The sequence below is a fragment of the Centroberyx gerrardi genome, chromosome 22 (genome assembly GCF_048128805.1).
Source record: "Centroberyx gerrardi isolate f3 chromosome 22, fCenGer3.hap1.cur.20231027, whole genome shotgun sequence".
In the NCBI taxonomy this organism is placed as follows: domain Eukaryota; kingdom Metazoa; phylum Chordata; class Actinopteri; order Beryciformes; family Berycidae; genus Centroberyx; species Centroberyx gerrardi.
In genome coordinates this window covers 18,259,472-18,279,527 of record NC_136018.1, presented here as the reverse complement: position 1 = coordinate 18,279,527, position 20,056 = coordinate 18,259,472, and the positions used below count along the sequence as shown (strand labels likewise).

Genomic DNA, 20,056 nt, shown 5'->3' with positions numbered 1-20,056 from the left:
TAAACTAGACGAAACACGAGCGCCGTAGCTCGGGGGATCGGGAGAAGAAAAGTTTGCGACAGCACCAAGAGAGGAGTGTAAACTCCTTACCTACAAAGTGCAGAGACAAAGCGACTGGGCTTTGAAGACGCTCTGAGAGCCCGGGAACGTCTCTCCCTCCTCCCGACTACGCAGCCTCTCTTCTTTTCCCCTGCTCTGTGTTTTTTTTTCCTTTTCTTTATCAACCCACAGCGTCGTGCTGCTCTGCTCATTTAGCTGCTAAGTTTATATGCACAAGAACGCTGTAATAAGTAAGACTGTAATAGTTTAAAAAAAAGTAATAAACCCATAGTTACATTGCTTTTGCGGTAAAAATTCCAACATTTCACCCATGGAAAAGTGACTTTAGACTCACAAAAATGTCTTTTTGCGGCATGGGTTAAATTTATTAGCCCTATTTTGTGTAAGTACAATTTACTAAATCATAGTTACACTTCAGTGATGGTTATGTTCCTGTAATTATACTACATGTACAGAAGCTTATAGTTTTGTCCATGTAATTATACTATATGTACAGAAGGCTATGGTTATGGTTTTGTACATGTAATTATACTGCAATGGTTATGAATGAAAACACTAAAAGCAAGAGTTTGAGAGCCACATGTTCAAAAAATGCCTTTGAATTGAGCACTAGACAACGAGAGAGATTTATTTATTGTGTGACTGGGAAGAGTGCAGCTTCAAATCAGTGTTTTTTAATTGCGGTAGCACTCTCTTCGACACTCTGCATGTAAAAATCCACACTTCTAAGTCATGAACATACAGTTTTCTAACTTGTGTGAATGTGGGAGGTGAGAGAGCGCTGTACTCTGAGAGGCCGGGGGGCGTTCACAACGCGCTGATCAGTCTGAGGTTTGGGAAGCGTTACGCAACACTGAGAGCCGGGGACTGTCTATTACCGGCTAGCCTGTGGTGCACAGGCTGCCATTACCATCCCAACCGCTGATATCACACCAACCCTGCATACACACCACCTGAATTAAGATTTGCAGAGTGGAGGAGGAAAGGAAGTGTGTGTCTGTGTGAACAGTAAAAATCAGATTATGGCCACGTCTAACATGATGGATATGATGCAGTTTGCTCAATTACATATTTATTGTTTAATTGATCTATTGATCTTTTCCACCCTGCCAAGAATAAAATTCTTTGGGAAACACTGAAAACTTTGATTGTATTCAAAACTACTTTGCAACTCATTCTTCATTGACTTTGTGTGACCGGTGTTCTCTTCATAGTTTCCCTTTGCAGACCTCGTGCATGTAAGTCAGAAATATGACAGAAAGCAGTAGGACGTGTGTGTGGGCTGGTGGAGGGTATTTGGGCATCATCATAGTGTTCTGCATGTCCTCGGCTTTGATCTGCCTTGGTATCTTGGTATGTCTTGGTATCATTCAAGGGCCCATCACCTCCCTTTGAACACAGTCAGGAGACAAGGGCAGTCCTCCTCTCCTCTCCCAGACAGGCAGGACGATGAAAGGGAGAGAGAGGGAGAGAGGAACGGATGGAAGTCAGACGCAAAGCAGGCCGGGACCCACCTCACTTTCATTTCATTTGATTGAGGAGGAGCTTGTTTTTCCTCAAATATTGAAAACCTTTTGAATTGACTGAATTAAAATGATTTGACCCCAGGCATGCTGTAAAAAAAATGGGGGGGAATGCGATTATTCACAGAAGAAAAATGTGATGGACAGAGCAGAAAATCACTGCCTCCCCGTTCTCCACTAGGGGCACTGTCACTGCCTCGACCCGACTGGAGGGCTACCGTCCTCATGGCTTGGATCTCAAGCTTGATGTAACAGACAGAATGGAGGACAGGAGTCAATTCTCATTAAGGCGAAGAAGGGACAGCTAGAGAGAGAGAGGGAGAGAGAGAGACATAGAGAGAGAACCAGACGATGTCCTTCTTCGTCTTTGCGAGATGTCACAGGTGGATACATCATTTTCCAGGCAGCTCTGACGCAGTCTGTCAAACCGGCAGAGATGGAAAAGGACTCTAGACACACACACACACACACACACACACACACATGCACACACACACTGCTGCACAGACGCCCTCAGTCTCACGAGTGTTTAGATACACATTGGCTGGTAAACAATTTCACAAATTAACATATAAAGTGGAAAAGGTCCGCATGGACACGAACAAACAAACTTTCAAGCTAACATTGCAGCCCAGCCTACTTCAGTTGACTCCCTAATAGTCTCCATCATCAGTAATGTAACTAAGGATCAGAAGTGGCCTATTAAGCATGTGTGTTTTTCTCATCGAGCCATCAGCATAACTGCATAGCATGAATGTAAACATCCCTCCACACACACACACACACACACACACACACACACAATTTCCATCCATCTCGATTATCCATTGAGGTTGATGGTGACTTTTACAGCAGCTCACACACACACACACACACACACACACACACACACATACATACACAAATTGCAGGCTAATTCTTCCTTAAATGCTAATATTCCCCTCTAGGTTTATGAATATTTACCAAGTCTCAGTGGTGAGCCATTGTTACAAGCATGTCATACATGCTGCCATTTCCATGCTCACCTCGTGTGTTTGTCTACGGCTTGCAATGTCCTGTGTGTATGTGTATGTGTGTGTGTGTGTGTGTGTGTGTCTGCCCTACAGTGCCCCATTGTGACAAGATTGCAGGTGAATCTCAGCAGGAGCGATGCCAAAGTAACCTACACACACACACACACACACACACACACACGACTCTTTGCCTGCTCCCTGTCAGTTGCGCTCCCATTCAGCCGACTAGAAAAGTCAGTCCACCCAAACTCAATTAAAGCCTCCATAGACAAGGCAGAGGGAGAACGGGGGGGTGACACAGGAGTCGTTAGACTGACAAAGACGTCTTAATTGATCTTGTCCTCTCCCTCTCTGTCGCTCTCTCTCTCTCTCTGTCTCTCTCTTCACCTGCAACTTCATCACAATTACAAGAAGATTACAGCAAATCACAGGTGCAGCTGCTCCTCTGTGACTGTGCGGGAGCAGTGGAACCGTCTTATTTTTTATATTCACTCTAAAATCGGACGTTTCATGGGTGCAATAAAGCTCTTAAAGTGGTAATCCGTGAGCTCCTGTTTTTTTTATTTTATGTTATTTTGTCTCCATCTTTGGTGCTCAGCGCTCATTGCTGTGGTGTTTCTACACTGCTCTTCCCAGAGATCACCTGTCAATCAAACAGTGTGTCTCATATAAAATATCATACATCTTAAGACGATTATTATAAAGATGCAAGGAAAACGTCTGTGTAATTTCATCTTTTTTCTTCTGAAACCATTCGACCGTCAAGTGAAATGTCCACCGGTGCACATGCCAGCTGTACAGGCCTCTGCACAGACTTCTCATGCAGGGCTTTATGCGATGATTGAAGGCAGCTCCAAGCCTTCTGGCCCAGCTAAGCATCCATGCAGTCAGCTGGATCGGCCCCCCTCCAAACCTCAGTAGGCCCATTTCAGGAGCACCTTACTGGGCATCACTCCCCACCTCTTGCCCCCTCTTTGGGGCATGGAAACTAATGCACAGACCTCCCCCCCCCCCACTGCTAGTCAATCAAACTGAGCTGCACTTTTCTAAGAAGTAGAACGCTTTGAAACTTACCTCTTTGGTGTCGTTTTGAAAACGAGGTTAAGAAGGGAGTGGAGTAAAGGAATAAAAGGAAGGGAGGAAAAAAAAAAGGGAAAAGAAACGTAAGTCACGGGGGTAAATTGTGAGCGCGGGGGACTTTCAGCGCACACCACTTAGGAGCGCCGCCGATGTGCGGTTTGACACATTTAACTTCCTGCGAGGGAGACAGAGACAGGAACAAGTAGATGTAAAATGCGAGTTAAGGCGGCGGAATTTGCCTGTGAGCAATCCTCGGCGCTAGTTAATTTTGGATGATGGGAGGACTTTGAGCGGCGTGGAGAGCATCTGCTCGGAATAGTGGAAATTGCTTTTAAACACTGCTTAAAGAAGGAGAGATGAGGGGGATGTATTATCCAAATGGATTGGGCCCACTATCAAAAATAGGCCACAGGCTTGGACCAGATGGATGGGTGGACTGGGGAAGAGTGGAAGAGTTTGTGCCACTTTCCGCAGATGATCTAACTTGTCTTGGAGCTGGTCACATGATCGAGTCTGTTCCTTTTATTTATTTATCAAATGCATTTTCATTTAAGTTTCTGACCAAGACTCTTTCTATCAGCATTGCTTTCCACTAGTAGGCTACCTGTGTGCATAAAAAAGCATCTGTATCAGAATAGAAACACTTCTCAAAGCGGTATCTCATTACATTGAGCATTTTTATGGCAAAATGAATAGCGAGTGGAGAGCAAGTGCGTGATCCGCAATCGAGTGCTTGTGTCTACATGAATGGACTGTAGTAACTGTGAAAGTACTTTGTGTGCCAGGGTTAACTAGACTTTAAGATCGTACGCACTCGCCCGGCTAATAATGTCATTGCTAAGGGCGACGCACTTAATCCGCCGCCAGAACGACACATAAGGCTTGTATTGTGTTGTGTCTGATATTCAGTAGTATGAAATAGATGCTAATTTCACTAGTTTCCTGAATGTGAGTGTATTGGCTGTGTTACGTACACACACACACGTTCTCCACAGCTCCATATGTGTGTAGACAGTGTGTACGCTGAGATCCAGGACTTTGTCACAGGTGATCCGCATGTGGCGGACCGGCCGCGGCGGGAACTGCAGACCGGTCCGTGTAAGCTGACAGTCAAACAGCCGGCGTCGGGCAATTTCCCAGCCGGCCCTCTGCTTCCTCCCTTTCCCAACCTTTCCCCCCATCCAAGCCATCCCACCGGCTCCCCAGCAGCCTCCGCCGTCCCTTCAGCCTCCCCCAGACCCCCGACCTTTGGCCGTTTAGTCACAGCTCTGCGTGAACCAGACTAAAGCAGAGGCGGTGGTAAAAAAAAATGGACCCGCAGCTTAAACCAACAGATCTGACGTCTCGCTGAGCGAGCTGCGCCGCCGCCGGGCCGTCCGTCTGATTTTACTCTGATTGCCCACAGGTTTCTTGGTGTGTTGTTTTTCTGATTCACCCCAGCTGCTTGTAGCCGTAATTGCTCTCTTGAACGCTTCCGCACTCGCCGACCAAACCTCTCTTTACCTGCGTGACGGGTGCGTACGGTCCCACCCGCCGGCCTCTCTCTCTCTGTCTAGGTCCTGGCTGTGTTCAATTGGCCCAGACACGCGACGCTGCCTAGAGTGAATGAAATCTAAATTCATGCCGAAAACACGTCCTCCCCCCGCCCCCCTCCCCGCGCTGTCTCAGTCACGCTCCGACAGATGACATTTGTGGAGACAGAGAGAAAGAGAGAGGACGAGGTGGGTTATTTTTTTGCGCGCTTCCGATGATGAGAGGAGAAAAGCGAGGGATGATAAATGAATGAATAATACATCTGTGCTGTCATGCCGTTCTTCCTGCTCCGCCTCCTCCCTCTTCCTGTGTCGGCGGAGCGGGTCCCGGGAGGCGGCTTGATCTTAGTCGGGATTGGCAGGTGTGGTCGACAGCAAAGTGACGGGGCGACGGCGGCCCGGCGGTGACACGCGGCAGCGGCTCTTTTGTCGAACGGGGGTTGACGACCCAAATAAGAATTGTTTACATCCAAACAAGTGGCGGCGGATCCGCGGTCGATGTTAAGTGACATTACAAGTGTTGGGGAGGACTTGAAGGAGCATCTGCATGACACATTTTACTCTGTTACTCCACTTCAAAGCACGATAGCACCGTTCAACTCGGGACAAAAGCTTTCCCTCTGCAATCACAGGAAAGATCAACAGTACAGCTGTTATGTAGAGGACGATATGACTGGAGAGCTTCTTGAAACTATCAGTTGTACCGAGCAAGAAGCTGCTCTTTGGCAGAGGATACATATATTAGCTTAGGAGGAGAAGCCAAGGCACTCAACTTGAAGTGAAAAGAATTAAAATGCCTTGATTGCATTGGCAGGTTCTAAATACAGAGCATGATTAAAAACTAACTCTAGTACAGCTGTTATGTTGCTGTGTTTACCTTTAGATGCAATGCAGGAATAGAGCTACATGGACAATGGACAACACACCCAAACAGAGCAGGAGAGACAGAGACGGAGTGTCCACTCACACATGCTGCATTTATCAGAGCCAATCAGCACTATCTCTCCTTAAATGGCAAGATTTTCTCACCTTAATTGTAAACGCTGTCCTCGGCATGCAAATACCAACGTCCCCCTATCCCCAACCTCCCCCCCCCCCCACTCCCCTCCGATTTTCAATTAAGATCCAGACAGAGATAGGGGAGCTCAAAGGGAGCAGGCTATGGTGGGCCGGGCCCCACCGCTGCTCCAGACATGGAGGAGGGGGGGGGGGGGGGATATTGAGTGGCCATGACCCCGGAGCAGCCTCACCTCACTGGGGTACAACATATCAGAGCCAGGCCCCCCCCCCTCTTCCCCATTCCTGGCCTCTCCTGAACCCAGCGGAGGTGGAGGTGTCCTTGATTAGAACAGTCATTGCAATGGAGGATTGAAATTGACTGTGTGTGTGTGTGTGTGTGTGTGTGTGTGTGTGTGTGCTGAGTATTGGAAGCCGATGTTCTTTATCTGAGAGGAAGAAGTTTTAAGCTGAGATTTGAGATGTCAGTATGAATATTAACAGATGGATTTTATCAACCAGTCTGGTCTTTGTCTGGTCTGCTCCTGGCAATGTAACTGCAACCTGAGTGTGAATTGGTGAAGCCACATATCTGTGTAGAGAGCTTATGAGAAAATATGACTGGAAAATATGATCTTTGATTGTAATAATCACCGGATTAAAGTTGGAATGACCTTCAACTGACTGTGCAATGTCCCTTGGCAACGTTATGAGTCTCTCTCTCTCTCTCTCTCTCTCTCTCTCTCTCTCTCTCTCTCTCTGTCGTTTCTCATCCACCCAGCACACTCAGTGCGGACACGGACCCCGACGGTGCGTTCCAGCGGGAGGGCTTCGGCCGCCAGAGCATGTCGGAGAAACGCACCAAGCAGTTCGACAACGCCAATCAGCTGGAGATCATCAAGACGCGCAAGTCTAAGAGCATGGACCTAGGTAAACACAACGCAGGTTTAAAACACACATACGCATGCACAGTGCCCAAAAAAACCCCATCTCTGGAACCATACACGCCCCCAAATGACCAAGGATCAAATCCCAGCAAAACCTGTGTGTCTTTCACTTTTTCCTACTGTCTGAATAAAGGCAAAATACTGGAGGTGGGCAGACTATCCACTCTCCTTCAAAAACAGAAACACATGCAAACACGCACACACTCACACTAACGCATACACACACCTGACCCTTCTTTAACCCCTCTTGCCAAAACTACACCTCCCAGAGCCTTGTCCCTACCCCCCACCTCCCCTCTTTCGGTCTCTGTCTCCCATGGCCCTGCATCCAGTGGAGCGTGGGTAAAACACAAGAAACAAGAGTACAGTGGCCTCTTTAGTGCAACTACACACACACACACACACACACACACACACACACACACACACACAGGCTGTATCCAGGGAAGAAGATGGCGAGGAGACCTTAAAGCCTCTCCCACCGAGGCTGGAGCAGACGCTGCCTCCTCTCGGATCACTGGCTAATCATAACAGATCACAGCCAACTCCATTCCACGAGGAACCCATAGACCTGCGGAAAACTTTTGACTCTCCCAGAGACCATTGCAGGTCTGGGCCACTGCACCCAACTCTGTGGGGTCCACCTTCTATATATTAGCCCTGCCCTTTGTCAGGCCTCCAAACTTCACCACAAAGTCAACCAGGGAACACCAACTTTGCTATACGAAAGTGCTGCTCAGGAGAAAGATGATAGTTAGCCAGCGCACTCAGCGGATAGGTTTCACTGACCAATTAGTTCGGTATCAAAATCTTATCCATTATGTTTTTAGTGTCAATTAAAAATATAATTGGATATAACTGAAGGGAGGAAGTGAGTAGAATGGACATGAAACGGCGATAGCTCCGTGATTGAGTTCTCACTGAAGCAAATGCACGCTTTATCAACGGGTTCAATCAAGAAAGCGCCTTAATTGTGCCAAAGTGGCGTCAGCATTTCTTCACGAATGCGATTAGTTATAGAAAACAACACTGCTCACAATAGAGAGCGGTTCATCTGCTCCTGGGATAACGCCGTCCTCTGGGTTTTGTGGATAAAAGAAGCCCGGCGTTATTGACGTTTTACAAATCTCTTATTGTTGCTCCACTATTTCTAGATCAGCGCGTAAGTGTGTGTCATTAGATGTAATTCAAAATCACATTCCCGTCCGCCGCTCGTCGGATCCCATTGAGTTTGCGAAATATCCTGCTGACAGAGATCCTTGCCAATACAAAGACATAATCCATCACTGAGAATATTATGATGTTCGGATGCTGCAGGGAAATAACTAACTTGTTCTTCTCAGGTATTAACTTTGATACCTGACAGTGAGTTCCCAGATGAGTAATGTCTGAATCAATACACGCAACACAAACACTGTAGTCTATGTTGGCATTGTGATTTGCTACACATCTAGTATCAAATGAATGCCATTCATCTAACCGGTGCACACTGCTGTTAATTACAAACCCTGACCTAAATAGGAAATTATGTTTCAAAATATAGAGTATGCAGATTATTTTAATGAAATTATTACATCAAAGCCATGCAATGGAAAATGCCCTGTGGATAATGTATAATAGAATTGCAATCAGTGAAATGAGCCAAAGAACAAACAACGCCAGTGTTTTCCTTTAAGCCTTGTCATTGGTACACTGGTGCCATTCAGGTGCGTCTTTACCAGTTAGAGTTAGTAAGTCTAAGCATATCTGCATGCCATTAACAAGTCATTCAAGCTCTTTTTATTCTGTTGTTAAATTTCCACGCCACCTTCACTAACCTGTTAACATGTTGAACAATGCTTTTCCCTACAGACGCTCGTTTTATCCTTCCGCCCGGGCGTTTTTCCTCCCTCTTTTTTAATCGCATTCCAGGTGCTCAGCCTCCCAAATCAGATCAGCAGATGGATTTCACGACTTTGAAGCCCATCACTGTTGAAATATGCTAAACTGGTCAGACACCCCGCAGTTCAATCCCATTTAGATGGGGAACAAGATTGAGCGAGGGAAGAAAAAGAGGAGAATGGGACGCGCGGCGCCGCGGCTGGCAGTAATACGCTCTGCATTCTCGCCGCTTCGCCTTGTGAGCGCCGTGATTGACAGGCACTAGCACGGGGTGTAATATCTCTTCCACTTAGAGCGCCATTCTAAGGCTATTCAACATCTGTCTTGCGCTTTCTGACGCTGTCTCTCTCTGGCTCTGTCTCTCTCTGCTTTGCATGTGCTTGATACTGTGGTACGCAAGGCACTAACCACTCACACTTGTTTATGCTTTTTAACAGTAGCAGACGAGATTAACCGCAGCACAGGAATCACTGGAGGTAAGCAACCAGTCTGGGACCGGCTTAATGTACTGTCACCCTTAGCACAATAGACTCTTATGGTTTTTCAGCCAGGTCCGCGGGTCAATAATAGAGATTGGAAAAGCAATCCCACTCATTCTCCATAACTCATAACCAGCTATTGTTGGCTGTATGATCTTGGCACATTTAGATGCATATGGAGGAGGGTGTTGTTTGAGGTAATTGCAGCGTGATCAAAAGAGCGTTTACTTATTGCTGAGAGGGAGTTGCATGGCGTTGAATAGAGACTTGGCAACCGATGTGGGAACCTGTGCCATTGTGCTTGTTCCGCAGCGAATATGATTGAAGAAAACACTCATTACTCCGGGAGGTGTGGAGGGCTGGAGGGAGCCAGGCGATGGAGTGGCATTTGAAATGGAGAGACGCTCGTTGCCAGTTGGCCTCTTCACCTAGCCGCAATTAATCCATCACAGTCAAGGTGTTTTGAGCTCCGGTTGCAACGCGTCAGACTGCGTTCCATTCGCTTGATACAGAATGAGACGATGGCTGGGCAATAAGAGTGTAATGACTTTCAAAAGCAATGTCATACCAATTGGAAACTAATGCGCAAATTGTCAACAGCCATATTTGAAATAACTCGCAATGCATAGCCTTCAAAATACTCAAAATAAACATCATCATACATGCTTTGTGCGTATCTCAAGGTCTCCTAATCTCTAAAATGGAAACATTTCATTGGATTGAGCCATTTGAAGACAAGCGCACAGCAAAAAGTGTCTACTGTGATGATTCAGCCAATCCCAAGTGTTCCCAGTGCCTGCCAGTGCCATGGCAACCCACCGATGACACCGTCCCTGATTGAGACGTGAACCATAAGTCTGGGTAATGGTGATTCCTTGGTGACACATGTTCTGCGTGCGGAGGACGTCCTCTGTGGGGCTAACGATCCACAGCTGGCAGAGACGTAGGAGCCCCGCCGACCCAGCGACGCCTCGCCTCCACCGGGATACCTGGACACGGCCTTCCCCCGGACACCTTGGAGACTATTTTTAACTTAATTACCCTTTTAACGCCCTGCTTAAAGCCCCGGCTCTCTGAATAAATTATGTGTAATGGAGCCCCTGTCTGTACACAGATCTTTACATGCAAGGGCCCGTGGTGAATAATGGCTGCGGGAGCATGGTTTTAGCCGCTCTAATTATACTATGGGCTCCTGCTCCTGTAATAACCGCTGCTGATTTATTCATGGAGTTTGCCATACCTCCCCTTTAACGTTTAATGGTGATCGCTCTTCTCCAATTAACTGTCCTTGGTTCCTTCCGGCCAAATGTGTTGGGGCATTTCTGTCTTTGGCCCATGATAAAATTCCAGGTGCACTTGGATCCCAATTTAATTTGATTTTCTTTCTTTTTGCGCATTTGATTTTGACGATTTTCATTTCTCCTCCGGACGTGTGAGGAGTGACAAACCTGTGTCTGTTTGCGATGGGGGAATATGTATTTTCATCCCTCTGAATAAGGGGGGGGGGGGGGGGGGGGGGGGGGGGATGGGATGAGGAGCAGAGGACCGGGGCTTCTGTTGTGTGATAGGAATCACATAATAGACTGGCACACAGAGAGCTGTCCGTCAAACTCTCCCAGGAGAGCCGGGGCTGCTTCTGATGAAAACAAAGGCAGCTTCGAGGCAGCCTGGGTCTATGGGGATCCTCTCTCTCTCTCTCTCTCTTTCTCTTTCCCTCTCTCTTTCTCTCTCTCTCTCTGTCTGCCTCCCTCAGTCATTCACCGCGCTGACTAGAAACAATGGCAAAAGGGATCGTGATGTGCAATGCCGAGCGGGGGGATAATTCCCTGCTTCCGAGTACGGCAGATGTCATTTGTGTTCCCTTGAACTGTTGCATCCCGCGCGGCTCTAACTCACAATCCCATTGTGTCAAACATGCACCCTGGCTTCTGCGTGTCCGCCGTTGGCAGGCTTTACGCGTAAGCTTCAAAAGCCCCAAATTTACATGGCATTTGGACTGGGTTGATTAAGTTTCATCCACCTAGCATGTGAAAAATTATAGCATTTCCTTTTTTTTTGGCCGTCCTCCCTCGTCCTTCACGCGATGAGATTGCTCCTTTTGAACAAATGAATTTACATGATTTCCTCTCAGCCCCGTCGGTCTTATAAGGCTGTGTATCTTTCACTGACGTCGAAAATGGGTGCAGTAATCAGTAATGTTCCGTCTCTTCCTGGGAACTAAGCAGTAAAATGGATCTTCTATTCCTGCAACCAGAGAGCTCTTGACCCCCCCTTGACATTTCCAGCACACAGTAAAGTTTCATTTTACTGTCCCGGGCAGCCTGGAGGCGCACATACGAGCTCTATTCACTAACTGGGATGTCGCATTATAGGATTGGTGTTCGTTTATTATGAATGGTACTTTCAGCGTTGAGTCCGTTTCTCCTGGGACCGGACACTTTTATTAACATTGACGAGACGGAGGGGGGAACGGCACGTAAAAGGCCTGAGTTTACCAGCCTGGAAACACAACACCATTGGCTAAGAGCTGACCTCTTAGCCTACCTGACCTCCTTGACACGAGATCTATAGCTGCCATGGATGATAGAGAAGCACTCACACACACTAAGGCTGCTTTGGATGCCAAACCGAGCAGAAAGAGGGGCAAAACGGACGTCCCTGCGACCCTAAAGGTCATCAGAACTGTGTGAAAACGTAGTTTCTTTATGCTAAAAATAGGATGAAATGAGGAATCAATCAGCGCTATTCTTCCCTCCGTTTGTCCTCCGCAAGTAGCCGTCTAGATGGCGCGTGTTTGAATTGTGGAGCTCAGATGGCTGGCTAATCACTGGTGGAGCTGCTGCAGGTTTGCTTGGTTAAGGGATCAAGGAGAGATTAGCAAAGGGGTTCAGCCAGAGAAAGGGACGAGCTGCCACTGGTGAAATTATGATAACAGTAGCAGCGCATATGGATTACCACACAGCGCTGGCAATTTACCTTCTTTTGTCTAAAGTCCCCCCTAACTCAGATATAGCTCCTAACTTTCCTGTAATCATTTTGCATCACTCAGTGTCTCTGTCTCCCTCTCTCATACCCTTATGGAAACACGTGTGTTTCAGAGGGCGCTATTCAATGAAAAGGTAACAGATTGGTAATTGTTTTCTTTCAGTGATGGGGGTTTATTTTCTTTGCCTAATCTGTGTTTGGCCATGCGTCCTTCCATCCAAAGATCCACTGTGATCAGCCGGCAGCAGTGGGCCACGCTCCATTTAGGCTCCTTTAAACAAGTCAGGGGCCTCGTCGGCGATGGCTGACACAATCATATGTGTGTGTGTGTGGCAAGGTGGCTCATAATGATTGACGAGTGTATCGGGTGTGTATGTATACATGTATATGCCTGCGTGTGTGTGTTCCACGCGGAGGAGGGAGCGGGGGGTAGAGACAAGAAAGGCCTTATGGCAACATCCTCCATAGAAAACCAATAGCGAGAGCTCTAGGAGGCGTTTATTTACACCAAGTGAAGCCGCGTAGAAAATAGCAGCACATGCTACATGTGGAGGGCCTACAGGGAGTCTGGCAGAGACAATGCTGCTCTGTCCTGAACCCAAGGACATATGCCCAGTCCTCAGAGAGCCACTCAAGTAATTCAATCAACAGTTTATCCATTGTTACTGATAGTTTCCTCGGCCGAAGTTTAGCATTAACAAGCCCTTCAGAAATCTATCTCGTTACGTCGGGGCAGCGGCCAAATCAAGGCAGAACGAACGGGACAGAAAATCAGCCGGTCTGCTTGTTTACCAACCGGCTGCTAAGGCAAGAGCTCCGGGGAACTGACGGACCCCCCCCCCCCTTGACAAAATGAAATACCAATACCTGCAGTCGCGCTCCACTTACATACCCTAAACAAACCCCCCGGCGAGCATCGGAAAAATAATTACGGCTGTCCGGGGCCTGCCTCCGGCGTCGGAAGAGGTCGGCCGTTCCGCATTTCACCCCGCTATCTACACCGCCGATCTAGCAGCTTATCCATCAGCCGGAGCAGGAGACGGATTCCTTCTAAGGGCGCACTTTGTCTTACAAGTGTGATAAATATGAGCCGCTCTAATTAGCCGCCGCGCACAAAAAAAACATTTAAAGCCGTGACAGCCTGTCATTTGTGTCGCGTTTATAATTTACATGTTAATTGTATTTACTTTGCATAATTGGTACACATTGTGCAGCATCCTTCAGCGAAATAAATAAAATGGGCGCCGTTCGTCTTGTGTCAGCGCCGCATTTCGGCTCATAAACCGCGATGTCATGCCTCTGCTAATTCTCCGTTTTGTCATCGGAGTTGGACAGTTGCCACGCGCGTACAGTTGGGCGATGTTTTTTGCAAAGGCTCCATTTGTCATCGAGGAGCAGGTGGTTTTCTTATGTAAGGGCCCACCTGGCGAGTCAGCACAAGAGCGATAACAGAGCCGGGACTTTTACAATGGTCCCACCCTCATGTTGTGCTATTACTGACTATCTCACATCTTAGAAATAACAGAGAAGATTACAGGTGTTAGGTGCTGCTCCTGGTCGGATGGGCTAGAAAGAAAACAGTGGTGGAAATGAATGGCCGCCACTTTGTTTAGTCTACATGCCTTTCTTCTCTCTCTCTCTCTCTCTCTCTCTCTCTCTCTCGCTCCCTCTCTCTCTCGTACCCAGCCTTTTCTCATTCTCCACCATCCGTGACCACCTAAGGAATTGACTTTATGTTTAGATTCTATCCAAACCTGTTCGAGATGTATTATGCATTTCTAGTGCGGCTCCGCCATCGCTCTGGTACATTGCCGTCTTTTGATAGCGGTCCATTTATATGCATAATGTTTCAGCCACATAATTTGTTTTAAAACTCTGCAGACACGAGGACAAAGGTTGAATTATCATTCTCAACAGGGAAACGTCTCGGCAAAGATATAATACTCCGTTCTTGTTTCACACACTTCATTGACTAGGCAATGGCATCATTTATTTTTCAAGTTAATTGCCAGACTCTTACCTCCTCCTTTCTTATTGGGAATTGCTTGCCAAGTACACCGCATAACATCATCTCATAGGAAACCAGCAAAACGTGAATGATTCATTGACGCGCGGCTGAGCTCGGCGGCGCTAAGTTTTAGGCCGCCTTTGTGGGGGAGTTAGAGTCACACGCCATTAGTCAGCGGCCCTCAGTCACGCTGCCTCCTATTTCCGCAGGTTCCTCGGAACAGGAGGTCGGACCCTCGCTGGGCCTGAAAAAGTCCAGCTCCCTGGAGAGCCTCCAGACGGCCGTCGCCGAGGCGACGCTGAACGGCGACGTCAACATCCACAGGCCCCGCCCCCGCATCGTCCGGGGCCGCGGCTGCAACGAGAGCTTCCGGGCCGCGATCGACAAATCGTACGACAAATCCGGCGCCGTGGCGACAGAGGAGGACAACAGCATGGAGACGTGTGAGTGTAAGATTGTTCTGTAAGATTTTACATTTTTATGAACTGTATATTCACAATAGGTATCATATTCTAACATGCAATTAGCAGTAGAGCATAGCAGATGTCAGTAAATAATAAAGTCAGTTATTATAAAGATGTTAGAATACTTCAAAGTCGACTGGGAATTTCTGTCGCTCTACTTCAGTCAGCATAATATAGGCCAAATGAACAGCAACTCCCCAATGGGGCCTTTCCAGTATGGCAGGATTCACCCCCCCAACTAAACTAGGTTAGGGATTCCCACTTACTAGAGAGATGCGTGTGCGAGAAAGCACATCTGCAATAAGCGTCTAGATTACACGCTCATTAATATTCACATAGTTAATGTTGAGCGGAATTGTTAGAGACTGCGGCAACATGTCGTCCCGCGGGCTCACAGACTCTTAAAGTGCATTGCTGTGTATTTCAATAGCCGGCACGCGAGGAAAACATTCCCACTGTTTACCGACACAAGTCAGGTTATTTTATCTTAGACTGGTCTTTTTTCTGTGTGCAGCGTTCACTGTCTACTTTACATGGACTATGTATATGGAGAAAATGCACTGAGTATGATTATGAATGCAATATGTGTCTTCGCTTCCATTTGTGCCGTTTAGTATTGGCACATGGTCCGTGGTGCTTTGCCACAATTCCTCACATTATGTCTCCCTGCATAACTGGCTGGGATAGAGGCCAGAAAATACCTTACTTCATTCAAAACTATGAAGATGCTGACAGAAAGGAAAGAGATGCCTCCTCTCGTTTGAGTGAATATATCCATCTGTACTCGGCGTTTGATGACAAAAAGACATGCGCCGGGTACAGAGAGGCGGGCGTCGCACGTTCGCCGACAGGTAATAACCCCGCAACGCCACAAGAGTAATCGCCAGATATAAATTTCCATTCACCATTAAAGGATTCCATTAAAAGAGCTGGGGGGACATTTGAAAAAAAAGAGGGAATTATTTGCCCGAATCGCTTTGTTCTCATAAGCTCTGTCGGCACGCCGCTAAATACAGTCTTATCTCGGCGAAGAAAAATGGGGGAAGCGGCCGATTTCCCCCGCCGCGGTATATTGCATTCTCCCTCATGATATTCAAATAACTCTGTTTTTCAATTTAGATAAAAGCAGCCGGTCCGTGCTCGTCACTGAGGTTAATAGTCAAAGTTGACAGATAAGCCGCTCCCTTCTTCTGCTCCCAGACTTTTATTTACATAAAATAAGAATGTGGCATCACCTAAAGAAAATGTGTCCCCACAAGATATCCCGCCGGGCGAAATGCACTTCCCCTTGTGCTACTTTGTGTCGCATCTTTTGAGGAAGGGGAAAAGAAAAAAATGAAATAGGAAAAAACTAATCTGAACTGTGGGGTGAAATCCCTTCTTTCATGCGTCGGGATGAGATTGGTAATTTCGCTTGTCTGTCATAACCTTCGTTGCCGGTGCAAGTTAAATGTCCTTGATTATTGAAGGAGGGAAGTTTAATGGTAGACTTTCACTCAAATGGCAAAATATTTCCCGTGGCTGTCTGCATCTGGAAATTATATTTCACTCTCCCGACGCTTTCATCATTGATTCTGCTGTCTTGTTAGATGGTGAGCAAGGTCTTCAATTGTCAATGGCTTCACCTTTTCATGTCTGGTGTTAAGGCCTTTGGTCTGTGTTTTTAATAGTTTTTGATAGGAGATAGCTTTTTTTTCCCTGTCTTGTTTAATCCTATTTTAAAGAATCAAATTAAGTGGATGAGGATAGTAAAATGATGCGTTCCTGCTTGTTCAGGCCTTCCTTACACACACACACACCCACACACCCACATGCATACACATATACCCACTGTCCTCTGGGAGGCCAAGGATTACAATGTTTAGGGTCTTATCTGCAGCCTGGCATCATTAAGGAATAGTGAAATTAGCGCTCCTGCTAATCTCAGCCAGTTGAATGGCCAGATGCAGTTCACAGCTGCGATACGCCGCCTTTGCTCTTAAGTGGATGATAAGCAGGCGGCGGAATGAGCGATCAGACCGATACCCATCCAGAACCTGCGGTAGTCTTATCATATCCCAAACTAGGGGGAGGGGGGGAGGGCGTTGCATAATTGAATAGGCTTAAGCTGTCAATTCACTCGCTATTCCTGTCGTACGCCGCCCCACGCCGAGATTCCGTTGCAGCAATTTCCTCCGAGATGGCGGCTGAAAGGAACCGCTGATACCTCGACGGCTCGGGAGAGAAAACAAACCCCGGCGTTCATCCTTGAAATGTGAATCCGGTCCCTCCCCGCTAGTTTCATCCCACGTGCCGAAAATCCATCATGGTCTCTCCCCTCCCTCGTTTTTTTTTCCCTCCGATAAGCGCCTTTCCCTCCGTCAAAGGCGGAACTGGGATGACGACGTGCGAGACAGTAGTAAGTTGTAATCTGAAGGACATCTACCTCGCGCCTCAGATATACGCGTAGACAGGGGCGACGCCGATTGCGGAGCGCACCGCATTTGCAATTAAGATCCCCCGGAGCCTTTCCCCAAGATTATTTAAATGTATAATTAGTGACAGATTAATTACATTTTGCACATCAGTCCTGATTAGATGTGATGGAAACTTTGAGTATAATCAACCCTGCGTCACCCAAGGAGTTTGGTTTCAATTTGATGTCTGGGTTGAAATGAGTTCAGACGCAAATTAAGACCCTGATTGATATGACTATCATTACAGCCTCCGCTCTTTCGTCGCATCATTTTTCGACGAAATCCAAAGAGAAAAAGGGGGGAAAAAATGATGGTTCTCTTGTGAGCTATGTGAAATGCACACATTTGAAATATCTTTAGGCCCCGCGACTAAGTGAAAATATGTTCAGCTGAATAGAATTCTCACCGGATGTTCAAAGTAAATATATTCTGCTCTAATGAGGCAGATGAATTCAGTGTGTTTTGTTCAAAGCTGCTGTACCTTGTGGGACACAGCTATTCCATTGATGGTTCGTCTGATGGTACCAGAAGAAAGAAGTTATACTTTGTAACTGAATAAAATTAATGTGTGTGTGTGTGTGTGTGTGTGTGTGTGTGTGTATGTGTACTGCTTTCAAATGCAAGGCCTTCTTGATCCGCGGGGAGTAAAGTGAAAGCAAAAGTTTTCGTCTGCTTGTCTGTTTATTTACTTATTTACTTTATTTACTCTATCTCTCTCTTTCCCTGTGTTTGTGTGTGTGTGTGTTAATTTCTCTCTCCCTCTCTTTTTCTCTGTTTTTCTCACTCTCTCTCTCCCTCACTCTCTCTGCGCCCCCAGTGGACGAGGACACGGAGGGAAGCTCCCGATCGGGCCGCGACTCCATCTCCGCCAGCGGCGACCTCATCGCGGGCGCCGGGCCGGACGGCGACCCCGCCAGAGACAGCGACAGGCGGAGAGAGAGGGAGAAGGGCGGGGGCAAGGAGAAGAAGAAGCCCGAGAGGGATAAAGAGAGGGAGAGAGACAAGGACAAGAACAAAGCCAAGAAAGGCGTGCTGAAGGGCCTGGGCGAGATGTTCAGGTAAGAACACCCCCCCCCCCCCCCCCCCCCCACACACACACACACACACACACACACACACACACACACACACACACACTCCCATAGCCTCAAGCACCAATCGCTATCTGCTTTATTTAATTCCACTGGCCGCCTTCGCCATACCGGAATTTGAATGCGTTCTCAGGATGTTGCGCTAATCAGGGACCCTTCTCCTTGAACCCTGTGAGGTGGAGAGAGTGGATGGAGGGGGGTGGGGGGGGGGGGGCGCTATCGACCTCCGGGGCCTCTGGCACTTCTGAGGCAGATTATTTTTAATAAGGGCAACATGTTTTATTCATAATCCCGTGCGCGGTGTCCTCCCCATCCAAACACATTCGGTGTTTGTTAACCGGTGGACAATGCTCCCGGCTCGCGCTCGTGCTAATGCGGGAGCTGTGATTTGGCTGCGAGGATGAAAAGACCTTTTGGAGATTATGAAATCGACTGCAGGTTGGAATTGTTTCGCCTTGGGGTCGGTAGTCTTAGTGGCTTTCTTATCGTGTGGCCACATGTTTCTAGAGGCAGGCAGCCTTTCGAGGCCATGAGAGGTGGCTTCATTTTGCTCTTAATGGCTCTCAAATATTCAGTAATTTGTCAGAAAAAACAGTTCACAAGCACAAAGATTTACAGTCATTTTTAGGCCCATTCATGTATTCATCCTCATGCATACTGCAGGTCCTAACCAGTGTGCTACAACCTCATATACTGTTGAAATAGGGAGGGAAATTCAATCCAGACACCAACACTTGGCAAATTCTGACTGTGGTTGCTAGGTTTGTCTACTTTACCAACCACTGGTTGGCAGGCAACCAAATAGCTTTAGGAGCATCTGAAGCATCAGGCTGGTAAAATAATTCAGCTGCCACTGTGGACTAATGGGCAAAAACATAAATTCCCTGCCCCGAGTGCAGCTATCCAGAGTGTATACTTTGGACCATGCACTGTGTACATAGATCATACCAGGAGAAACCTCCAAATAGACTCCAGATGAAAATAAACATCCTGCGGGTAAAATTAAGGGCTGATGGGGGAATGCATTTCCGAACACATTTGCCTCCTCTGCCACGAGGAAAATTAATGGGGGAGTCACATTAATTATTTGGATTCCGTGCTCATTTGAATACGGCATAAATTAAGGGTGGAGGCGGCGCGGGCCGTTATCGTGCCGTAAGTTGTTTTCATGTGGATTAGTTTAATGGGATTAGTTAGCGTATCGTGGCGCACGGCTCGGTAATGAACAATAAAGACGACAAGTGTGTTTCGAGGTCACGATTGAGGAACGCGGAGAGCTTGCTTATCATGCCATTATTTTCACTTTTGCAGTTTTTCTTTTTTTTTTTTTTTTCAAACTGTAGTTACATCCTGCGGCGTGAACGCAATCTATAATGACTCGTGCAGGGGTGACATTCTGCGTGAACACATACACGGAGGCGAACGCGCTCTCGATTAGTAAAGTGGAAATTTGAGTCGCGGGGTTTCGACGCTCTCTTTGACATGCAATCAGCGGCCGTTGGCAGAGGTGTATTCGCCGTGCGCTCGGGGGCCCTTAGGTG

The 20,056-nt window shown here is 47.3% G+C and overlaps 1 protein-coding gene across 1 annotated transcript in view; it reads left to right on the top strand.

The window, feature by feature from the left end:
- LOC139909750 (partitioning defective 3 homolog) overlaps positions 1-20,056 on the top strand; it is a 352,335-nt gene that overhangs the window by 230,900 nt on the left and 101,379 nt on the right. The window contains exons 17-19 of the mRNA XM_078291260.1: positions 6,986-7,134; positions 14,714-14,947; positions 18,242-18,482. Coding sequence (XP_078147386.1) covers positions 6,986-7,134; positions 14,714-14,947; positions 18,242-18,482 — 624 coding nt within the window. The remainder of the gene's footprint in view (positions 1-6,985; positions 7,135-14,713; positions 14,948-18,241; positions 18,483-20,056) is intronic.